The sequence below is a fragment of the Brachionichthys hirsutus genome, unplaced genomic scaffold (assembly GCF_040956055.1).
Source record: "Brachionichthys hirsutus isolate HB-005 unplaced genomic scaffold, CSIRO-AGI_Bhir_v1 contig_1421, whole genome shotgun sequence".
Classification (NCBI taxonomy): Eukaryota; Metazoa; Chordata; class Actinopteri; order Lophiiformes; family Brachionichthyidae; genus Brachionichthys; species Brachionichthys hirsutus.
Genome location: NW_027180334.1, coordinates 61,514 through 84,904, shown reverse-complemented (window position 1 = coordinate 84,904; position 23,391 = coordinate 61,514). Strand labels below are relative to the sequence as shown.

Here is a 23,391-nt window from a genome sequence, read left to right as displayed (position 1 = left end):
GAAATATTTATTGAACTATGTGATTGGTCCTGGATTGCGGCTGTGTAATAAACATGCGGCAAAGACAAATTTAAAATGGATGTCGAAAAAAAGCTCAGGCTTTTTTTTTTAATCCCAGGTGTGGAAATAGGAAATAGGAAAACTGTCATGACGAATCAGTAGATCCATCTCGATACCGAATTATGGGGCCAGTTTGAGAGTTTATAATGAAACACATACTGCAAAAGCTACCCTACCTGACTGCTCAGAGCATGGTAACCCTAACCTAACCCTAATTTTAACAGTTTTTGATATCCCCACTAGGGATGAATAAAGTAGCTCTTCTTCTTCTTGTCCAGTTTAAACTCTTCTAAATAGATATCACAATGGCTTACTTTACACCTTTGCTTGAACTGATCTTTCAACCACCATCCAACAGTTACTTTAAACCTTATTGTTATTCGCTTTTTTTGTAAGCTAGTAATAAGACAAACCATACCAATGTCTGCTTAAGAATTAGTGATGATTCGAATCTTAACTGCAGCATAGAGAGGATATCTTTCACACATGTATGCCACATTTTTATAGCTTTTTTTTATTATTATTCAGTGCACAAAAATTCAAGAGACATTTTTTAAACCCCCTAAACTTGACATGCAGGGAACATCAGGGACCTCAGAGAATATTTGAGTATCTACGTCATAATAAGTTGTCTTTTTTCACGACTAAGACCACCTTTTTATTTTAACAGTAGACTAACTAATTACTCAAATTTTTAAAAATCCTTCATTTTCCCTGAGGGAGCCTTCCCAAGGGATTGACTTCTCTCTATCTAAATATGAAAGCCAGCTCAATGAGAGAAATGATCACCAATAGGCTTACTAGCTTATTTCCGTCAAGAAGAATCAATTCTTCAATCAATATTTATGAAAAAGTGGTTTGGGGCAATGGCTGGTTGTCGTGGTAGCGACATGTTGTCTTTGTTGGCATCCTTACATAAAAGTCGTGTCCATTTAACGCCTCTTTTACATATTTCAAACTATTAAAAAGTCCGAAACAGTGAGAACCATGTTGCTAAGACTCTGTTACCTAGGTAACAGATGTAAGGCTGTGAACGTTTGTAGAATTAAACATGCCTGGAAGTATTATGTAATACTGAGGCTGCTGAACAGTGAGTTCACTACTGATGGCCAGCCTTCACTTTGGCTGCAGATCAAGTTGAATAGTATATTTTCATGGAAACAATACACACTTGCGTTGCCATTGTGTATGAATATCCCTGCTGTGTCTATGTTGTGTGTGTTGTCACAACAGGTCCACAGGCATAAGTTTGTATTGAGTTGTGTTAGTGTAGAGATGTGTTGCTGGGGCTGTGCACACACAGTCCACCGACAGAGGGAGGGACTTGTGCAGCGGGACAATGCTGCCGTTTGTGCAATGGCCCCTGAGTGGCGGCTGACTCTCTTAGATCGCTCTCGCTTCACCACCGCTGCTGCATGCAATGTTAAAGTGAAAGGAATGTAGACAGCCTGATCCTGTCTGTGGGATGCACCGACAGAGGTAAGACCCCCCCCCCACACACACACACACACAGTTTTATGTCTCATGTGATGGAGGAAATTTAGGGCTTTTGAAAGCATTGAGGGGATTGTGCTTCATGATCTATGTAAGCGAGTGCATTCTAGTGCAGATTTTAGGGGAAACAGAGATCTGGGAGCTGAAGGTTGGATTGTTTGAGCTTTGGCAGGGTCCCCACTGTGAGTGAATGAAGCTGAGCCAAGTTTCACAGAACGAGGCTCACTGAAAGGCATGTGTAGAATGTGACTAGGATCCCGCACTGGGAAAAAAAACTATGATGAAGACATGGATGGAAAAATATTCTGAGGAGGCAAAGTTGAGCTAATGTAAATAGACAAAAAATAGGAATCTAAAAAAAGGGATAAACCAAGCAAAATCTGGCTACTTCTACTGAGACGTGCAAGGATAGAGTGAGGGTTTAAAGCAGTAAAAAAATAAAGGTGGAATGGGCGTAGAGAGAGATTTAGAATAGCATTCAAGAGGGAGTTTGGGTGAGGAAGGAAAGGGGAAGAAAAAAAGGAAAAAACAGGACATGTAGAAAAGCAAGAACAGAAATATGAACCGCCTTTCTATTAGCCGTGCGCAACTCATTATGTTCCATCTCATTGTAGCAGTCCTTCGTGTGTGGATTGTAGAGGTCCTTGACTGTTCATGTAAGGTGTGCATTTGTCCATCCAAAGGGTAATCTTGTAATGTTATGATAGTTATTAAGCCATTATAATTATACAGTGCCTTTCAGAAAAGCAATACTCACTCCTCACAAAGCAGCAAAGCAAAGGTTCACTTAAGAATAATCTATTTCACATCCACTGCATGCTTTCTCTGTCTCTCTCTCTCTCTCTCTCTCTCTCGCTGTCCCTCCTCCCCCCTGAGCAGTGGGGGAGAGATTGTGTTTTGGTGTGAGGTACAGTCAAGAAGGAAAACTGGCCAGAAGACGTAGCATTGGTGGTTTTGGCCACAACAGCAAAAAGGGCGTCCACCTCGACATTTCCAAGGAGAAGGAAAGCACCAGGCAGTCCAGTGCAGCCATATTAACAGAAGAAGAGCGAGCTGTTGGTGGGCCAGGTCAGAGAGGGGTTGGTGGTGACAACAGACAACAGTGACAACAGTGGACTGCATGCCAAAGTGTGAGCGAGAAGAGGAAGAGGAAACGGAAGACAAGTAGGAAGGGGCTGTGGAGGAGGAGAGGGCCTTGAGCCAAGAGACAAGAAGGATGGCAGAGAAAGAAGTTCAGTAAGTGTCTTTGTTTTAGTAGCTCGGCGGGCAGGTCAGCATGAACTACCTGCCTGTGTGCGTCTGATTGTTAAATGCTGACTGCCCACTTTATTTGTATCTTTCTCCATGAACGGATGTTTCCCATTTTCATCGGTCTGTGTGTGCGTGTCTTTGCTGATCCCTCTACAGCCTCCCCGCTAAGCTGATTAATGGGGGCGTGGCAGGCCTCGTTGGTGTGACATGTGTATTTCCTATTGACCTGGCCAAGACCCGCCTCCAGAACCAGCAGGGCATCCTGGCGTACAAAGGAATGTGAGTTGGGCTCCCCTGACCCGGGATAACCTGCTGGCATCCTCGATCTGCCACATAAAATAGTCATTTTTACATGATGACGATTTAGTCTTCACAACTCAGAATGATTTTGTTTTTGTTTTTAAACAATTGCTGTTATTGACAAAAATCTTTTAAATGTATCCTTGCCTTGAAGGTTCGGTAATGGCAATCAAATGTTTTTCTGCATGTAAAGTATGCAAGAACGATTCAAACCAAATCAAAAAAGTCTAAAGCAAAATATGTTCTGCTGATTTAAAGGTGTAATAAGTGCTTGATGATGAATATATTTATTAGATAGAATGTTAGATTACAAGTACAGTCACACAGTAGCATGTATTACAGTACAAATAAAGTCAAACATCCTGTCTAAGAGGAGCATTTCAAAAAAGCCCTTGCGGTCTTGTTTCCGTTGAAAGTCCTTCGTACATAAATCATCCATTTAAATCATGATTTAAATGATGCTCTAACTTGAGCTATAACAAAGTCTGATTATTTTGTATATCACAGAACTTAGTGACTCACACTGAATCCCAGAGAGGGGGGGGGGGGCAGCACAGCTACACCCACTCATCCCTTATTTGGTGTCTGCTTTTGTCAGTTTGTAAAAATAATAAAAGTCACTCATTAGGTCATATTAGAAGTATCTGCAGTGCTTTCACAGCATTGTGACGGGCTTGTGATTTACAATTATTGGTAGCATTCATCGTTGTCATTTGAAATACATTAGTGTTAGCATTAGAGGGCTTTAGAATTTTTTTAAAATTACTTTAGCACAATCAAAAGTAAATCTCAGATGTAAAAAGAAAAAGGTTGTGTGCTCAAAATACACAGAACTCTTAATTGCACACATCTGGTGGGCACCAATCCAGCTGTCTGATTTGGGCGGACCCATCCTGTGTTTCAGACTGAGGTTTTCCACCGTGAGTCAGCAATGGAAAAATAGTGTGGGTAACTTATCCCCCTCAAGGCCAAACTCGCGGTTTATGCTCTTTCTCAAACTTGAAGAAAAAGAGATTTTCCACAAAACGGCTCATTCCGTTCATGAACGCTGTTCAGTGTGCTTTTGTGACATTACAGTGCATCTCTGTAAAAGGTGATGAATCTAATGAAGGAAGCAGAACAGTATTTCATTGTTATTCATGTATGTCCGTAGATTTAATGTAAATATATATTTATATATATGCATGTTTATGGCAGATTCTGTTTACACAGAAAAAAAAAAGGTCTTAATTTTAATTCTTGTCTTTAAAGGCTGGACTGCCTGACGAAGACGATTCGCTCAGAGGGCTATTTTGGATGCTACAGAGGTATTCTCATTTCTCATCCCCGTCACAAACAAGTGCGCTTTACTGTAAACTTAATCCAGCTACCATTACTGTTGTTTCTCCTGCAGGCCTTTAATCTTTTGATCTTAATAACCAGACTGTATTGCTACCAGCCCACAGTTTAGCCATAAACTGCTGCCGTAGGATGGTTCTACTTGTGCGCCTCAGTGGAAAGTCAGATTTACCACTGTCACCACCTTGTTTGTGTTTTCCAGGAGCGGCGGTGAACCTCACTCTTGTCACGCCGGAAAAAGCCATCAAGCTGGCTGCCAATGACGTTTTCAGACAGAAGCTATCCAAGGATGGGTAATTTGATTGCTGCTCTTTAGTGATTCACTCGGAGACAGAGAATACTCTTAAACATCGTGTTTCCAGGCATTTGCCCCTGTGGGGGGAAGTGCTGGCAGGGTGTGGGGCTGGGACCTGTCAGGTGGTGGTCACCACTCCCATGGAGATGCTTAAGATCCAGCTGCAGGACGCAGGAAGGCTCGGTGAGTTGGTTAATTGGATTTTTATGCCTTGAGTTTGAGTTTTTTTTTTTATTTGTACACATACCGTTACAGTGTTTCAAAAGGATGCTAAAAGATGTAATCTCCAAATATCTTGAAGAATACTATCCAGGGAGGAAATGACGACTACACGTGTTTTGCTGTCTAACCTGCGACAGTCTGTGTTTGACCACCAGCTGCTCAGAGGCCTGCTCCAACTCCTGCTGCTCCAGCTCCACCATTAGTGGCACCCGCCCCGGTGCGACCGAGTGCTTCACCTCGGCCCTCAGCCACCCGCATCACCGCAGACCTGCTGAAGACTCGTGGACTGGCGGGTCTCTATAGAGGGGCAGGAGCCACCTTAATGAGGTTTCTCACACACACACACACACACACACACACACACACACTCCGTGTTTTTAACTTCATTGGCCTCTCCTTTCACTCGTCTCCATCATCACTGCTTTAATTAGCTGGTTTCGCATTGCGTAATTCATATGATGAATTTCCTGACTCTTCTTCCAATCAACAACGATCAATAGATTCCGTCAGTCTGACTGCTATGTAGCTATTGAATAGGACCTCCTATGACTTAATAATGCTTCATGCTTTTCAATTCATCCTATTTCTAACATGTAACCGCTCCATATCATTTCATCTTGCAGGGATGTCCCCTTCTCAATGATCTACTTCCCACTGTTTGCCAACCTAAACGCGCTAGGCCAGGAAGGAGCGGGGAAAGTGCAAGACAAGGCGCCGTTTTGGCAGTCGTTTGTGGCGGGATGCGTTGCCGGCTCGGTGGCAGCTGTGGCTGTAACGCCGCTGGATGGTGAGTGGGGGGGGGGGGGGATAGAGAAAAGGAAAGATGATAGGAGAGGAGGTGGGGTAAGGATGGAGAGTTTAGCAGCCACAATAGAAGCAGGTGGAAAATACACACCCAGTGCCGCAATGTTTCTGTCAGGGTTTGGTCCTTTAATTAAATATTCAAAGCAACTCAGTGATTATGGAACACCACAAACCATTGGTGACCAATACAAGACACGATCGCTCAGTTCAGTGAACCAATAAAGATTTGACTGATTCAGCCTCACTTGGTCTCAGTATAAGATAATATTCAGACACATTGTGTGACGTTACTGCTGGTCTTTATTCTACGGCATGTTAGTGATCGGCTGCAAGGCTGTGACTGTCATTGTGTCCTGTGGCCACAGCGGCTGCAGTTTGCTTTAGCTGACGTCAGCTCTGAGTTGTAACGACGCCACATTCTGTGTTTCAAAACCCCGTACAGTCGTTAAGACTCGTCTGCAGACCTTGCAAAAAGGCGAGGGTGAGGATTCGTACAGAGGAATCGTTGACTGCACCCGGTACGACTTTCAGTCTGCAATACAACATTTTTGCTTGCCTATAAACGTATAAACGTGATCATGCATCATGTCCTGTGATATTTTCTTTTTGCAGGCGCATCATGACGCGGGAGGGCCCAACAGCTTTCCTGAAAGGTGCAGTGTGCCGTGCTTTGGTCATCGCTCCTCTTTTTGGGATTGCACAGGGTGTCTACTTTCTTGGGGTAGGGGAGGCGGTTCTAGGTTTGCTGACATAAAGTTTTATAACTGTGGTGGCTGCTTTGTCATCCCAACCCTCGTTGAATGATGACCGAGTGGATTCAGAGAGAGTGGAAATACCACAACTAAACAAATGGAGATGCTATATTAATATGCTATATTTACTAACATGTGGACTTCCAGGTTCACACTAATCATGCTTCTCTGGGGTTCTGCATGCTGTCAGCAGGGTTCAGTGGGTTAAAATGAGTCCTGTGCATGGGCAACTAATCTGAGGGTGTGCGTCCCCAGTTCTCTGGGTAATATTTTGTGCTCGCTGCAATATGTCCGGGTCTATCACATTCACTTTTCTATAAAGGTTGAGAAAAGTGCTTCTGCATGTTTGAGGCTATTACCTAAAATGCCTACAGACGAGGAAATGTGCACCATTCGGTGTGTCTTAAAAAATTACACAGCAAATTTTTTTTAAACACTAATATTTGAAAATGTTTGATGGCAAAACCCGAAGCGTGCATTTGGCTTGATGTTAAATGCCAATCAGTTGGATGTTTGATACGTCTCCCTCAAACTGTGAGGTCAAGTGAGGTCAAGCTCAAACTGTGAGGTCAAGCTGTAATCTTAGATTCCTTTGCTGGACAAGGAGGTGCCACCTGGCAGAGAAACTAAAGTCATTTGCTAATCTGATGGTAATGCTTTAATCCCTACTAGTGTACGATATAACACACATGCCTCACTTCCTGCTTAATGGCCACAGGTTAGACTACTGGGTCACCGTCTCGTAGTCCTGACATCTTTCTAGTGTCTTAAATAATTTGTGGAAAGCCTAAGGCCTTGTTTACTTCTTAATTACACCTCCATTCCCCTCCCAAATAAGAGGTTGCTTCAACTGACGTGTCAACAATATTTACATAAAATGCAGTTAAAGCCTTGAATAAAGCATTGTTGAGTTAATTAAGCATTTTTAAATCGGTTAAGAAACCTTGATTTGGTATTTGGGGAGGACAGTTCTATTTTTTTAGACCTTTGTGGAAAGCATGGCATCTCGTCTTGGCTGCCATCTGATATAACTGAGTCCACTAGGTGGCGCCAAAATGCACAGCAAGAAGAAACTGCTTATTTACATGCTGTAAATAAAGATGTCTCAAAAACTCTGAGGTTTCTCATTGAAATGTATTTCTTTGGTTTGTTGTTTATAGTCATTTTAGGCTATAGTCCAAAAATTGTAGAAGAAGTACGTGAATATCTTTGGTGACTTTGTAGCTTTGACTACTTTATCAATCAGGCTGTAGAACAACACGTTTCCCTGAACAATTGAAAGGAGAACATTTTGCAAGGACATAGCAAATTAAATAAGTAATTAAACCATATGTATGGACTTAAAATGGGATGTTTCCCATGATGCACTCGAGGCTGCTGGTGAGACTAAAGTCCGATTGCAGGAAAATGAAATGGATGGAAATGGAACTCAGAATGAACCAGCAGTTGGAAAACAAGAGGTTTTGTAATTCAAATGTTTGCAGACAACAACCTCCCAGATCGAGCCGCTGCACTCGATGGATGAACTTGAGATCAGTCTTTCTCCCCTTTCTCCCTAGCTTTATATTAAAAGCTCAAACCCTTTTTGCCCAGTGTTCAAAAACACATTTAATATGACCTGTGTCAAATAATTATAGCCATAAATGATTAATTAGTAAGTTCTGCCTTTGTAGAATCTACAATCCATTGTTTGCCCACTCTTAAAACGATTACTCTTTTAAGTAACCCCTCCAGCTAAATGTGTCAAACTTCCTTTAGTGCTCTAAATACTTCATTTTCAGCTCTATCACCATTTGATTTTGCATGTCTTCACTATTAAATTACAAAAGCGTTGCTTGTTCCATATACAATGTTAAAGCAAAACTTGTTTGGGTCTGTATTAAAAGGTTCATTTATTCAATGTTAGCCCGTGGCTTTGATTAATTTTACATTTTGGCCCACCGTGAATTCGAGTTTGACACCCCCGACCAATGCACCTAATTTGCATGTTTTTGATTGTGGTAGCAAGCAGGAGAACTCTGATAGAACCCACGCAGACACGGGGTTAGGGTTAGGACATTCAAACTCCTCACAGAAAGGCCGCAAGCCAGATTTGAACCTGTGACCTTCTTGCTGTGAGGCAACATTAATTGCTCTACACTGACACCGTGCTGCCGAAACAAGACTCAAGAGACAAGCAGTCAAAATGTCAACGGTTCATTTATAGATCATCAAAGATTCAACAGAAAGGACTCCCTCAAAAGGAAATTTAATCTACAACTCAGTCAGAGCTCAGTTTAAACCAACAACACAATGCCCTTTCTTCTGAGAAGAAAAATAACAAAACATTTAAAACTCAAATCCTGCTAACAAACCCGCGAACCCGCTGTCGGGGCCTTTAACAACACAGAGCTAATGGCTAAATGGCTTTACCTGCAGGCATGTTCCATGACGGGTGCAGAAAAGAGTAGGACAACCTGCAGGGGCAAATACTTTCACATAACCCCTTACTATTTAAATTAACTATTTGGAGCTGAATGATACATTTATTTTGAAGGTCGCGACCGGAAGTGGTTGTATTCTCGCTAGCCTGTTTAGCATCAGAAGCACGCTTGCTACTAGAGCTACTGCTGCCAGCCGGGGTCTGTGGCGCATATTTCAATCAACTTGACGTTTGTCAACACCTGTTTTGCCTTTGGACCAAGGACGGTAAGAAATGGACTCCAGCCACGTTTAACTTAAAATCCAATTGAGGTGTGTTTAGCCGGGATGCTACATAAAGGTGTAATATCAAGCTAGCTTATGTTTATAGCTCCAGCGTGTGCTGAAATGTTCCAGCGACAGCTTGTCTGCCTACTTTTTCAGTGGAGCAGGCGTATTGTTTTAACGTCAGCTAATTATTTCACGAGGAAGACTAGTCTGGTTATGAATTCACCCCCGAGCGGGGACAACGTCGGAGTATTTTGTAGCCCGTTTTCATTTTAGAAAATGAATTGTGACAACTATTTAGTTGAGTTCCTGCGACTGTAATGGTCATAAAAAAATTTTTATTTGAACTTTGTAACGTGTAGCTGACGCTTGCTTTGTCAAGTCGGAAAGAGGTTTTATTTTGACAAGTAGAGCCGGAAGTCAATTTGTTTGGTAAGCTTGACGATCAATCTCACTCAAAGTTCGCATTGGCGTCACCGGCCCCCTTGATGTGGACTGATAAACTCGGATTTAATTTGCTAGCCAGTGGTTCTCGCGAAAGTTGCTTCATTTAAAAAAAAAAAAAAAGAGTTTAAACGAAATTTGTTTAGGGAGGCGACAAAAAAAATATGACACTAGAAATAGTTTTTTTTGTTTGTTTACAGTCCCTTTGCCAGATGGGCCAGTGGCCACCTGACGTGATGTGTGCCTGTGATGACTTTGCTTTATGACCAACACCTCTTTGTAGTTTAATATGTCATCACGACTTTTCCCCCCAAGAGTCTTATTAGATTTCCTTAAATTCTGTTCGTCAAAATTTCACCAGAATTGTCTGGACTGCGAGATAAACAAGCTCCTTTGGTTGTTCTTCAGGTGAGACGTCCCGCTTTGACCGGAAGAGCTTATGCGCCTGAGCGTCTGACGCTGGTCGGTTCGATGGCTACCTCAGGTTCCGCCCCTTCTGCCTCCATCACCGCCGTCACTGTGCCTGAGGACTTCCATTATGAAACCAAATTCATTGTGCTCAGCTACCTGGGAATGCTTCCCGTCAATAGATCACAGACTCCAGGTCAGGAGAAAGCCCTTTCTTCTCATTGTTATGTTAGTTTAGCACAACCTGCTGGATTTATTTTTATTCTGTGTAAGCGGTGAAGGCGTGGTTTGTACTGTCTGACGCGTGTCGTGGCAAACGTCTCACGCAGCACAAAAATGGAGTCGCGCACGCGTGCAAGCGCGACGGTAACATTCTGGGTGGCGTACGCTTGCTGCCAGCAGTGCTCTCGTATGGTTCGACCTTTTCGGACATTAGTTTAGAACCATAATTATGTGGGTGTAGTCCTTTGTGTATATATATATGCAATTTGGTACTCTAAACTGGACTACAGTCCTTCCAGTATTTCTAAAGTAGCCATTGCTTGTCCTGAAAATGTCTTTTGTACTGCTCTTGTGTCTAACGTAAAAACACGCATGCAGTGGAATATTTACGAACCGTTTTTAACCTACAGTTGTTTACACACGTGTGTTGTGTGCAGTTGTGTGAATCCGCATCCCATACCAGCCAACAGCATTTCGTGGCTCTTACGATGTGCACTGATATCTTTGGCGCAGCGTGCTAAGAAAGAGACGGGGATGTCCTCTCCATTTCCTGTCCGTTTTATTGTTGCGCGCTTGCTTTGACTGGGTGAAGAATGGCCGAGGAGCGGCTGATCCCTGCTTTCCGCTCGAGCCCTTCCAATGTCTGACAGTCTGTCATGCGCAATCTGCGTAGGATCACTCACACGCCGGCGAACCAAAGTAAAATAGTTGGCCGGCTAGCTGTCTGGCTTAGAGTTAAAACAGCAACGATCCCTGCAAAAATCCACACGGTCCTCGGGGGCGTTCACGTGCGCGCTGCTGGACACGGAATGAGGGAGTGGGCCTCTCTTCTGTTCCTGTTACGATAATGTCTAAGTTCGTTTTTCACCATGAAAACATGAAATGAAATCATTTCCGGTCGGGTGCTAAATCGTAGACGAATGAGGATGTGTCTTTTTCTCTTTTTCCTTCAATGGAATTGAATGAATATTACGACAGCTGCACCGTGGCCTGCCGACGTGTCCCCTTCTGTCGGACGTTAGGATTGATGGACACGCGTAGCTCATTTGTTGCGCAAATAGTTTTTTTTTATTGGTGTTGTGATTCACAAAGCATGAGCTGGTCGTAAATCTGCTGACAAACATTTGTACCTAATAAAGTTTCCTGACACATTTAATTGTTGTAAACGTAGATAAAGGTGCAGATGAACATCTTAATCACAAAATGCTTTACAAGCGCCTAAATGTGTTGAGAAAAGCGTGTGATGCTTTATTAGGATTCTGGCTGTGGCTTTACACGTCGTGTTTTTATCGCCGTCAGGAGGTTCCCAGGATGAGAGAGAGAAGATTACAATGATAAAAGGGCAGATAAAGGAAGAGCTGCGACGGCTTGAAGATGAAATCACTGCCTGTAAGTGGACACACACACACACACACACACACACACACGCGTGCGCGTCTTAGGGTTACCCTCTGTAAAATGTTTAAAATGCCAGTGAAATTCAGTTCTCTATTGGTTCACATTTGAACTATTCTATTGCTATTGAACATTACTCTGAAGAGAAAGGGAAGCCATATTCAGAACTTTCTTTTATTCTTTACATTATCCAGCGTTCTTTGCATCACGTTGGTCTGTTTGTGCGAAGGCATCGTCAGGAGATCAATATTTGTCAACGTGAGCCGTGCAGGGTTTCCTCGGGGCCAACCTGGACGGTCTTCACTCCACGTGCGATATATTTCTCTTTCCTGCGTCTGTGTTGTTTCCAGCCTTTTCCACAACGGGATCTAACCGACACCCGTCGCTGGTGTTCAATCCAACCAATCCGGAGACCTCTATTGAGGACCACCTTGCTGCAGTGGGAGACGGGGTGGCCAGAGATCTGGACACACACCTAGCAGCAGCCGTACACACACTCCTCACAGGGTCAGTTTGCAGCATTCTGACAAATAGTGCACACTTCATGTTTATCACGCATGATTTTGTGTGTCTGTTTCAGGCCTCTGGACTACCACACATTTAGACGCACAACGATGGATCTCTCAACACACACACAGGGAGGCTGGAGTAAAGTGTGTTTTAATTATATTATTTTTGACGCTCAAAGACCTGATTTAGGACTCGGCACAAGGACATGTTGCATCTGCTCTGCGCTCTCTCCCAGGTGTTGGTACCGTTGGTGCTGTTGCAGGCTTTACAAAGCGAGGGCCAGCCCCTCACTGCGCTGCTACACCTGGGGGTGCGCCTCCTGGAGGAGGATGAAGCGGGCTACATCATCCAGCAAGGGGGATGGGTGAGTCTCTACGCACATGGTGGCAAAAAAATATTCCATGCATGTTCTGATGTCTAATTTTTGAATCGCCTGGATGTCGAAAACTAATTTTGTTTTTAATAGAAGTTTGAGTTAGATGAGGATGAGATTAGAATGCAATGACGCTGTCGTTAGCGAGTCCTCTTACTGTCACCAGTCCCATAATAGTCATAATATGACTCTTACCTTGAAAACATGCCTTTAGAATTTTAATCATACTTTTAATTCTACAAAATAAAAAAATATCTATCTCCACAAAACTTCAAGATCTCTTTATATGTTTTTGAGGTATGAAAAGAAAAGAAAAAAAACGCTAACTGAAGTTAATTAATAATTTTGAGGGATAAGTTTCTTAGTTATTTGTATAATCATAGGCAGCGACTCATCTGTTCACTCGGCTTCTTTGTTGGATGAAGAACTAAACTGTGTGCCGGGGTCGTTTGTGTGTTGGAAGATGGAACGAAATCTAACAGGAGATGACCACAAACCTCAAAATAACCAGATGAGGGCATCAGTATCCTTCCAGTGCACTTCGTAGTGTAGTTTAAACCTCACAGGAGACGGCATACTTCCTAATAGCCATCTTAATTTACACATTTATTTCAAAATACATTTGTATTAGGCTATATGAGCCAAATCTAAAATACAAAACAATAACCATGATACGAACTAGATGCTCGCAGTATAGTCAGTGGGCAATGCAAACATGACAGTAGAAATAACTGAGACTTTATTTCAACAAAATGATTTTGAAGTTGCTCGGAGGTAAAAGCAAGTGTGTGACTATTTACCCCAGAGCTGTAATAAATGGAGCGCTGCTCCCGCAGATGGCCCCATTTCAATGAGGTCATCACGCTGGTCACATGACGTGTAAGCCACCACTCTGGTCACCGTTATTTCATAACCGTGATGCTCTTCCTGGTTTCGTGCGATAGCTAGTGAATGAAAAAAGAGCCATAATTGCTCTGGGTTACGTCACGGAGAATGGGTCGGCTGGGGGCCGGGTCAGGATCAGCGATGGGAAGGGGGGGGGGGGGCATATGAAGGAGGGGGTGAGAGAAAGAGAGTGGAAAGTGAAATCTCCACTAGTTTGACGGCTGCTTGTGAGCACGGCCTCCTCAGACGGCTACCTCCGGTCTACCCGCGCCATTCTGTGATTTGAGGTTTGTCTGTTCAGCGGAGAGCAGGACGACTCGCCGAGGTAAACATGTTTTACTTTTCACGTTGGAGCGTCGAGACCTTGCAAGTGTGTGACCGTGCAATAGTGGCAAGCTCTTAATGGAGGAAGTGTTCCCAGGTCTCATCAGTGCTGACATGTTTGCATGTAAATACTTTCTCCCCTTTGAGTTTTGTTATCGTGCAATCGGCTCTTTCTATGAACCGTGAAGGCACAAACGGATAATGGAGGAGCAGAAAGATGGTTCTTTATCATATTTGTCACTTTAGATTTCGTATTCTACTCTTTCTGGTGGTTGTTTGTGTTGAAATAAAAGATCTTACATTTACAGATTAAGACTGATGTCTTCTCTTCCAGGACATCAGTGCGACCGCAGCCTGAACGAAGCATCGTGTTTTATGGAACTCTCACAAAGCCGTTGTTGCTTCCATCAGAATACAATAAGGATTATTATGTTACGTACGCTTCATCTGGCACGAACAAAAAGCAGCAGACGAGAACGCAGCCAGGGAACAAGGAGGCGAGGCGGGGGTGAATGAACGATCTGAACCAACAGGCGTGTGCTTTGAAACCAATTCTAAAATTAGACTTATACCACAAAGTTGATGCTTACAGATAATTTTATTTGAAGATGATATCAAACCTCTCTGGATAATCTGAGTTTGTTCACAGCCCCCCCCCCATCTGTCTGTTTGGATTATGGCATGCTCTTGTCGGTCAGACGGTTGTCCTCCAGTGAGAACTGAGCGTGCACAATGGTCACTTCATATTACAGACTTTATGAGTGTGATGGAATTGCACCGGACCTTTGAGCAAGACGCAATGAAGAACTGCATTGTTTTACTCTCATGTTTGGTAGTAAAATAATATAAAAGTAATAAATCAGCTCCTCTAGGTTACTGACTTGCTGCTGCGGTGATGATGATGATGATTTTAGACGCTGCGAAGGTTCCGCGCTGGCCTTGCATGCAACGCTGCACAGTGTAACGCTGGTCCTGTGTGTTATATAAGCCCCCCCCCCAGGGTGAAATGCGTCCATGCATCACTGTTCTGCTGTACTGACGGGAGACTGGAGTTGACGGATTATGAACCTGCACGCAAACAGCAGACTGACTGAAAATGGAATTTCCCCAACGTTGTCAGATTCCGTGAACACATTAGGTCCTCACTTATTACATCACTGATTGAAATGCTGAATTTGGAGAATAATCCAAATTCGCATACCGCCTCAGGAGGAGGTATGCGAGTAAACTGAGGGGTTAACGGTTTCTTTTCTACAAATGTAGCGCTAACTTGTAACCAGCCCCAAAAGATGGCAGCTATTGTTGCTTCCCAAAATGTTTGGGGCAGTGTGCGTTGCTCCGCCCTCCGATGATGGGGAGGGCGGACGTTCCTTGCATGCGGTGGAAGGTCGTGTGAGAGGGACCGACACGCGGCTCTAGAGCAGGAGGGCGATTCTTGCAGTGAGGGATTGTCTTCAGGCGACGGAGGGTGGAGAATCTGTTAAACATACGACAGCTGAGGACTGGAGGAGTTGGTATCGGATTCACAGCGTCAGGACGCTGGAGGACGACGGGAGAAACAACAGATTCAGATGGGATTTACCAATCGGGTGAAATTCTTTTCATTTTTTTCCCCTTGTTACATCACTGATGCAAAACAATATTGTTTATCCATCAGTTTCACTTTCAGACAGAAAGGTTGTGGCATGAAAACTGTCCTGCTTGAGAGTTAGACTTGTAAAATCTGTAAGAAATAGCTCATTGGCTGGCGCTCATTCTTGTTCCCAGCAACGAAAGTGACTCCATCCAGTTCTTGGGTGAATAATCTTCTCTTAAATCTAACGTCCTTTTTGAGGTTTGATTTCAGTTGAGATGCAACATATGTGAGAACCAGATAGAAGAAGAAACCTGGACTTGATGTGCAGAAGGATTGATTAGCGTTTATCTTGAATACCATGACAACGCTGCCCTTCTGTCAGGGGGAGCCTGCAGGTTATGGGTTTGGTGAAACTCTTGTTCTTGCATGCAAATCAGCTTAAGGAGAAAGTGAATGTTAGATAACTATGAAATGCCGTTACAGTTAATCTCTTCCCTGCCTGGCAGGATGAAACTGTCATTGCAGTGTCCTTGGGGGGAATATTTAAATATTCATTTAAATATAATGTTGATGTAGGTCAGTAGTAGTTTACATACTGTATGCTGATGGAGCAGATTTGGCCAGCAGACATAATAAAAAGACCAAGATGTATTTTCATTTACTCAAATGGGACCTTGTGTGTTTTCTGGCGTTCCGACTGTCGTTAAGTTGGATGAGAATGACACAGAAGGGAGGAAAAGATGCTTTGATAAGAACTGCGGGAACAGCTTGTCACTTCTAGCAGCAGACGGGTACCTGAGTCAGCTTGTTGATGTGAGCTGGTTGAGTTACCCAAAACAATATTTATATATTTGTGTGTATATTTCTGTCTAACTTTATATTTCTCTAATAATTGCAGTGAAGGTCTGTGTTGTTACTTTGCTGCAGTATATTTGCTTCTTATGTAAAGTAAGTGCAACACTCAATCCAGGGATTCAGCAGTAATTCTCTCTATTTGCTGCATTCATTTACACACAGATTTTTCTTCGTATAGTGCTGACAGATTATTTTTATGCAATTCCGTAGAAATATTTTTCCTGTAATTTCTATCTGCCTATAAAAACATTTGGTTTCTGCTGCTATCGTAACCTCCTGTAATCCTGCCGACACCCTCCAGACACGGAGCACGTCGGTACATATTTGTTATTGTGCTCACTGGCCTTTAGTTACAGCCTCACACTGTTTGTTCTGCATCCCACCACGAAGCAAAGTGAGCTGATGGTGCTGCTACCATGTAACCCTTCATGACTTTATATCATCTGTTATATAATAGGAGCTTTGCAGATGACCTTATTGCTCGATGGTTGGCAGCTCTATTCCACTAGGTGGCAGTCGAGCCTCGCTTAAAGCAGGTTACAGTGACGTCATCAGGGTTGTCTGTGATGCGTTTTACTGCACTTTGTTTTGAAGGTTTGTGAGCAAGAAGCGACCAATATTATTTTCAAGCCCATTTAAAATGGAGTATATAAAACCTATCAAACTAAAGTGACAACAAAATATAAACCACCTTGTTACCTACCTTTTCATCACTAGACTCTTTATTTAATTTTATTTGTGTACTGTAAAACTTTATTTTACACAAGGTTATTTCCAGCTCCTCGCCACGGAGCTAAAACCAAGCGCTCCCCTTCACCGTCTGTCGCCCAGCAGCTGCAGTGTTTCCTGATCACATGCATTGAAGAGAGGTTTTTTTTTTTTCTTTACTCTTTTTAGAGCACAAAATAGCTTTTCATTTGTTTTCTCTATTCATGTTGCACCAAGTTTAAAAATATGTACAGCCCAGTTTGAGAAGACCGTCTCCCCAGCAGTTCTTCATTTAACGTCTCAAAGTTCAGCCATCATCATCATCATCATCATCACATTTTTATTGTATGCATTTTGCTCACAAATCTCTATCTGTGTCCCATAGAGTGCAATATTCAGCCTTGGGTCCGAAGAAGACCGATGTGTAACCATCGCTGAAGACAGCAACGACATATACATCCTCTCTGGAGAGCAGCATCCGGACCGCTGCAGCCCGCCCTCGCCACTTCTCTGCACTGCAGACGACGGCAGTGAGCAGAGCTCCTGGCAGACGGAAAGCTTTCCCGTCTCTCTTGCCGGCCACGAGTCTTGGGCACAGGTTGGTCTGATGGACCCCGAGGACGTCAAGAGCCTGGACAGCAACGAGGGCGCTGCTCTGGCTGAGGAACGCAGTGAGAACAACTCTTCAAACTCGGACATTGTCCATGTCGGGCGTGAGGAGGCGGAGCTGCTTGAAGAAGGCGGCGAAGTTGGGGCAATAGAAGAAAGCATGATGAGCGTTTTGGGTACCGAGAGTGAGCTGGCTGAGCTCAGGGAAGAGTTTAGGGACCTGATTCCTCTCGTTCCGGGGCCAACTGAGGACGACTCCGCAACCCCAGCCTCCCTGCTCTCATTAGAGGAGGCATTTGTTATAGAGGCGCCTGTAGTCCCGTCAGCAGAGTCTTCCCTCATCTCATCAGAACCAGAGCTGCTTCTGCCAGTCCCAGAAGCGTCTGCACCCCCTCCCTCTGATCCAGAACCTGAAGCACCTTTACCTGTTCCCGCGTTCAAATCGGAGCCTGAGCCAGAAGAACCAGTCCCTGCCCCAGTGCCTGCTGAAATGACACCCCCATCGCTTGCCAAGGAAGCCGTAGCAGCACCAGCAGAGTCGGAAGATGTCTCAAAGCCAGAGCCAGAGCCCATTTCAGTGCCTCCCCAGCCAGAGCCAGAACCAGAACCAGAGACCGTGGCGGTGCTGGAGCCCTTACAAGCTGGACCCCCTGTTCCAGAGGCTCCCCGAGAATCCCAAGGAGAGGAGCCGCCGGTGCGGCAGGAACCAGAATCGGAGCTCCCAGTGCTGCTTTACGGCGGCGCTGCGCTGGTGGCCCTCGCTGCCGTGATGGCATACAGTGTCATTAGCTATAGGAGGAAGTAGAAGAGTATCTTTGTCAAGGAAGAAAAATAAAACACTTAAGGTAGAAGTAGGTGTATTAGTACACACAAGCTGGGGCTCTCCTTGCAAATTGTGTTGGATTTATCAGAGGTTGCACCCCCCCCCCCCCCCAAAGAAAAATAAAATACAAATAAATAGGTCTGCTATGGTTAAGGTCTGAAATCAGTTTCACATCATCCCTAACCTCCGCTGGTCCTGCCTGCTTCACGGCAGCAGAGAAGGGAACACGACGCACTCCACTGCTCGCCCTGGTTTTAATGTTCCTCTTCTCTGAATCAGTTTTGTTAAAATTCTTAGGAATACTTGTACATTTTTCAGTTTGACTACTACTTTGTGTTTTTTCCGTTTGAATCTGTGCAATCCTCTGACAATCCCTTGGCTAAAGTGATACGACCCCAAACCATCTGTCGAGGCGACTAAAGGCTGCACAGCTTCATTTTCCTTGTCTGACAGTTGGTCTGATGCCTTCTCTTACAAACGAAGCAAATGTGTGGAATCTGATTCCTGTGTCGCTTTATGTTCCTTATTTCCATCTTGCAAAGGGATTTGTACGACTTTACTTGTTCTATTTTCTTCCGTATTAAAGAATGGTTGAACGTGTGGAAATGTGTCGGATGCAGAACCGTGGAATCTTTGGAAATAACACATCAACCACACTCCTAAAACTCAAGGCCCTTTGCTGTTCTACCATGAGTATGTAAATCTGACTATTGCGAAGGTCTAAAACATTTAACCCTTTTGTGGTGTTAGGGCCCGAACGGACCCGTTTCAAGAAAGTAAAATGCAATTAATGGCGTCAAACATTTTTTAATCGGAACAAGGCTTATAGTATGTGCTCATGGTGGCTATTTAAACACAAAAACACTAGTGTTTACCATTTTAGCATGTTCTGAATGTCTTCTAGAAAAAAAGTTACATTGGTGGTTTTAGGGTCCGAACGGACCCGGTATAGAAAAATGACTACAGACGTCAGATTGATTCATAGAAAGGCTATGCTCTGTAGATCACATGTGGCTCAATCAAGGTTCACATGTATCTGGACCTAGAGGGTTTCCCAACCACAGGTCCGCTCACAGGGAATACAAGCACGGCATTAGTTGACACGATTTATTTGACACCCTAAAATAGGCTTCCCTTTTAAACACTATACAATACTTTAAAACAAAGGAAGCTATCAAACTAATAACCGCGGGTCTCAAACAAAATAAACACTAAGGCTAGTAAAAGAGGAGAGGCAAATAAAGAAAGCGTGAGGCCGGGAACGAGAGAGGGGAAGCCCCCATTATCCCCCCCTCATCAGTGGCAAATGAGCTACAGGTGCTCCCTCCCACACCTGCCTGCCTAATTACCTCCCCCAGCAAGGAAGGTCTGGGCAACCAAGCCAATCATCCGGTTACATTCCTCCCCCCCCCTCCGAGTTATCGGTGCCCCACCGATAAATTATACCATATAAAAATAAAAATGGTTTTATAAAAAAATACCAACAGTAAAAAACCAGGTGTTACCCGAAGGTCGGCGTCTGAGCACCAAACACATCCACGTACGCCACAATATGCGGCCCCAAAAACAGAACAGCCGGAATAACAGCCGGAATAACCCTCAGTCTCGTTCTTCTCGCTGGTGATTCCTTCCCAGCTGTCTGGCGCTCACGCTGAGCCAAGCAGCTCATTCCCCTCCATTAGATTTAGACGTCGACATGGTGATCCAGATCATCATCAAAAGGTTCTAAATCGTTCTTGGTATCTTTATTACACCTACCACGAAAAGTTAAAGTGAATCAGAGTTGATGTTTATTTGTAACTGATTTTTGAAGCTTCATTGACTGCAATGTTAACGAAAATTTCAAAGTTATGCAGAATCCTGGATCTCTTCTGGATCATCACCAAAATGTAATAATCTGATCCTAGTAACAACATTTCCTGGAAATTTCATCCAGATCCTTTTGCTATCTTGCTAGTAATGGGCAGACAGACAAACACCTGCGATGATTTTTTTTTTTTTTACCACCTGCAAGGCGGCGGTTACGTAAAGTACAATCCCACAGTATTTAAAAAATGAAACTCAAATGCTGTGAAAATATTTATTTAATACAGACATGCATATGCCAAAGGAAAAATTCAATACAAAATAAATTTCATGGAATATACAGCAATTCGACTCACATTCCATTAAAGACAAACCAGACTTTCAAATATCACGATGAACCCAAATGAGTCCGACGTCATCCTTCATTTTGAGTGCTCTCATTACTCGGCTCCTTTCAGCCGACGGACCAACACGGGAGTCACCTGGGCCTCGCTCGGCCGATGTACTGCAGCGCGCTGCCAAACAGGCTCCTCAGACGCAGTGGGTTCCGCTCACACACTCCTTGAACCAGCGTGAGCGTGAGGGCCATGACGACTCGCTCCTGGGGCAGATCGCTCAGATACATACCCCGCCTCACACTATCCACCGCAGAGGAAATGGAATTTGTCCACTCCTTGAAATGAACAAAATAATAATAGGCTTCAAGAGCGTGCGTATTCGGTCATCACAGTTTTACATTCACACATTTTATTACTAGGATCTCAAAATCTTAGTCTACAATAATTACATAAACATTAATAACTTGTAAAATATTGGAGCGAGATCATTGATGAAAACGTTACCATAGCACTTGCAGTAGTCTAATAATTTCTCTTTTATCAATACATTTAATTTTCACAGGTCTCAGGATTCTCACATGCAACGGGTAGGTCTCGATGCTCCTGCTCAGATTCTGGGTAGCCCGAGCGACGACGTCGTGTTCGAAGTGATCTGCGATTTCTCTCAGCTCCGCCACGACCCGACGGACGGCTGCTGCGTCAACCACACGGTCTCCTAGGAAATTAAGAGTTTTAAAACATTCAGTTTCTGGATTCAACAGAAGGGATGATAATAATAATACATTTCATTTATATAGCGCTTTTCTAGACGTTCAAAGTCGCTTTCCAGAAAGTACGTAAGATAAAAACAGCAAAGCAATACAGACAATAAAATATAAACATGAAAATAAATGATAAAATTAGACATTAAAAGCAATGTTGAACAGATGGGCTTTGAGTTCTTTCTTGAAGGTGAGGAGGTCAGAGCAGGGGCAGCGATGGAGAAGACTCGGTCTCCCCATGTCAGTGACCTTCTGAATGCGGTGAGAGATAACTTCCACATTATACATACTGATACTGCAGGTAAATACCGGCCTAGTACTGACATGAAAGCGGTTTCTACACGGAAACAAGACATTTGACTTTATCAAATATAGAAAACCGATTTCATCTTTGATTTCAGAATATGGATCCAGAGACCTGTACTCACCAGGTCGTTGCAGCTCCACTGAAGGCTGAATATCACGGATACCAGCTGAGATACTACTGGACAAAAAACCATCAAATTCAATGTCTTCCCTCCAGCCGCTGAAATCGACATCCCAAGTAAGATTCAGATCCTGGCCCAACGAGATGAGTTCTTCTCTGTAGTCTGGATTTCTGCAGTCAGCTTGAAGAAAGGCCAACATTACCATGGCACCATTTTCTCCACTGGACAGATTCCCCTGGATACTCATCTCGACCTATTTGGACATTGATGACATGTCACCCTGTGTTCGTATACTAAAACATCAAACGGGAAATTTAAGTTTGTCTGTAATTATATATATATATATATATAAATATATAACGCTTTTAAACGCTTACAAACAAGCATACATACATACATATATATATAAACACAATTTGAGAGTGAGAAAACACCAAATCGACTGACGCACTTAAACAGAAATGCTACATTACAGCCGGATGTCGAACAGGTAGCGTTATTGGAAAGATGAGCTAATGCTAACTTTAGCTTAGCCAAATTAACGCCGACTTTCAGCCATGAAAGCTGCTCGTTAGGAAGAACTTTCGACAACAGCAAAATAAAACTGAGAGCCAGACAGACAGACATCCATCTCCTGCAGTTTGCTGAACTTATCCCCTAAATAAATACCTGTTCGGTTCGTGGTGCGCCTGCCCGCTCGGTCCGACGCAAGGAAGGCGCTTCCTGATTCATGTTGTGTTTGTCTGTCAGGATGGAGGCGGGGCTTTGTGATGCACTCAAGTAACCCCAAAAAAAAAAAGATGGTTCAGAGTTCAATCATGTCATTTCAATTGAACCTAGCGCTCATGAAATTCGCCACGGGTGGGCGAATCTAAACATAAATCAATAGGATTCAAATAGTCAAGCCTCCACCAAGATGATATTGACCAAAAGAGTCAAGTTGTAATTGTTAAGTGCATTTAAAAAAAAAAAGAAATAAACTTCGTATTTGAGAAGCTGTCAAAGAAAGCCTAAAGAAATGTGATTTCTGCTCGGTGACACTAAATTCAACTTTTTTTACGATGGAAACTAAAATATATGCTATAACACTTACACAAATGTAGTCATTATGTGGAGATGAAAAACGTTCTTTGAGTTACGATCCAGAAATTGTAAAACGTCACGGACGGACGCACGATCAGCTCAAACATTTAGATGTAAAATGAAACGCTGACGGGCAAAACCAATGTCCAAGTGTCGTCGTCGTCCCCCCCCCCCGGGGTACGTTTAAAGTCAAAACGTTCGACTTTATGAACGAAACTGGTAAGAGAAATGCATGTTATTGTTCTATGTGATCGGCTTTAAATACAAATGAACTATGTCTTTTAATTGATTTTATCACAAATTAAAGTATACATATTTAATTTACAGTATGACTCAATTCCATTTCAGTACTTGTAAATTATCTACATAAAGTCAGTTGACTGCAGCTATAGACAAGCAGACCAGCACTGGAATTATGGTTTTGTGGTTTTGTCCCAGAGCCCTCTGGGACAATCGGTATATTACACCACTGACATGAATCAGAAAGTGAAATAAAATTAAAAGCATCTGATAAAGCTTAAAATTTTTATTTACAGTTTTCTAAAAAAAAAAAAAAAAAGTCAATAATTGCTTCAGTACATTGGTCTATAGCAATCACAGGCTTTGGAAAAAAAACGTAAAATTTGAAGTTATTTAAAA

The 23,391-nt window shown here is 43.2% G+C and overlaps 3 protein-coding genes across 3 annotated transcripts; 2 read left to right on the top strand and 1 right to left on the bottom strand.

Moving 5' to 3' along the window:
• Positions 1-2,737: 2,737 nt before the first annotated feature.
• Positions 2,738-6,518, top strand: LOC137913546 (mitochondrial glutamate carrier 1-like). Its single transcript, XM_068757189.1, has 9 exons — positions 2,738-2,790; positions 2,962-3,084; positions 4,357-4,412; positions 4,646-4,736; positions 4,806-4,921; positions 5,116-5,287; positions 5,584-5,747; positions 6,207-6,282; positions 6,377-6,518. Exons 1-9 carry the CDS (start codon positions 2,771-2,773, stop codon positions 6,516-6,518), a joined length of 960 nt encoding a protein of 319 aa, XP_068613290.1. The 5' UTR covers positions 2,738-2,770.
• A 3,601-nt stretch (positions 6,519-10,119) lies between these two features.
• LOC137913559 (bcl-2-like protein 13) lies at positions 10,120-18,909 on the top strand. Its single transcript, XM_068757203.1, has 6 exons — positions 10,120-10,252; positions 11,578-11,667; positions 12,024-12,180; positions 12,254-12,326; positions 12,419-12,547; positions 17,290-18,909. The coding sequence occupies exons 1-6, from the start codon at positions 10,120-10,122 to the stop codon at positions 18,316-18,318; spliced, it is 1,611 nt and encodes a 536-aa protein (XP_068613304.1). The 3' UTR covers positions 18,319-18,909.
• A 1,501-nt stretch (positions 18,910-20,410) lies between these two features.
• On the bottom strand, positions 20,411-22,460 carry LOC137913557 (BH3-interacting domain death agonist-like). The gene is made up of 4 exons (XM_068757201.1): positions 22,339-22,460; positions 21,670-21,922; positions 21,059-21,195; positions 20,411-20,815 (listed from the first exon to the last, which is right to left on the bottom strand). The coding sequence occupies exons 1-4, from the start codon at positions 22,399-22,401 to the stop codon at positions 20,621-20,623; spliced, it is 648 nt and encodes a 215-aa protein (XP_068613302.1). The 5' UTR covers positions 22,402-22,460; the 3' UTR covers positions 20,411-20,620.
• Between the last annotated feature and the right edge of the window lie 931 nt (positions 22,461-23,391).

Bases quoted from the DNA above. Each gene is read 5' to 3' on its own strand.
- LOC137913546 (XM_068757189.1), top strand. From the start codon at position 2,771: ATGGCAGAGAAAGAAGTTCA. The intron at 5,288-5,583 runs GTTTCTCACACA...TTCATCTTGCAG, and splicing joins GCAGGAGCCACCTTAATGAG to GGATGTCCCCTTCTCAATGA. The intron at 6,283-6,376 runs GTACGACTTTCA...TTCTTTTTGCAG, and splicing joins GGAATCGTTGACTGCACCCG to GCGCATCATGACGCGGGAGG.
- LOC137913559 (XM_068757203.1), top strand. From the start codon at position 10,120: ATGGCTACCTCAGGTTCCGCCCCTTCTGCCTCCATCACCGCCGTCACT. The intron at 10,253-11,577 runs GTCAGGAGAAAG...TATCGCCGTCAG, and splicing joins CAATAGATCACAGACTCCAG to GAGGTTCCCAGGATGAGAGA. The intron at 12,181-12,253 runs GTCAGTTTGCAG...TGTCTGTTTCAG, and splicing joins GTACACACACTCCTCACAGG to GCCTCTGGACTACCACACAT.
- LOC137913557 (XM_068757201.1), bottom strand. From the start codon at position 22,401: ATGAATCAGGAAGCGCCTTCCTTGCGTCGGACCGAGCGGGCAGGCGCA. The intron at 21,923-22,338 runs GTATTTATTTAG...ATGTCCAAATAG, and splicing joins GCGCACCACGAACCGAACAG to GTCGAGATGAGTATCCAGGG. The intron at 21,196-21,669 runs GTGAGTACAGGT...TTAATTTCCTAG, and splicing joins AGTGGAGCTGCAACGACCTG to GAGACCGTGTGGTTGACGCA.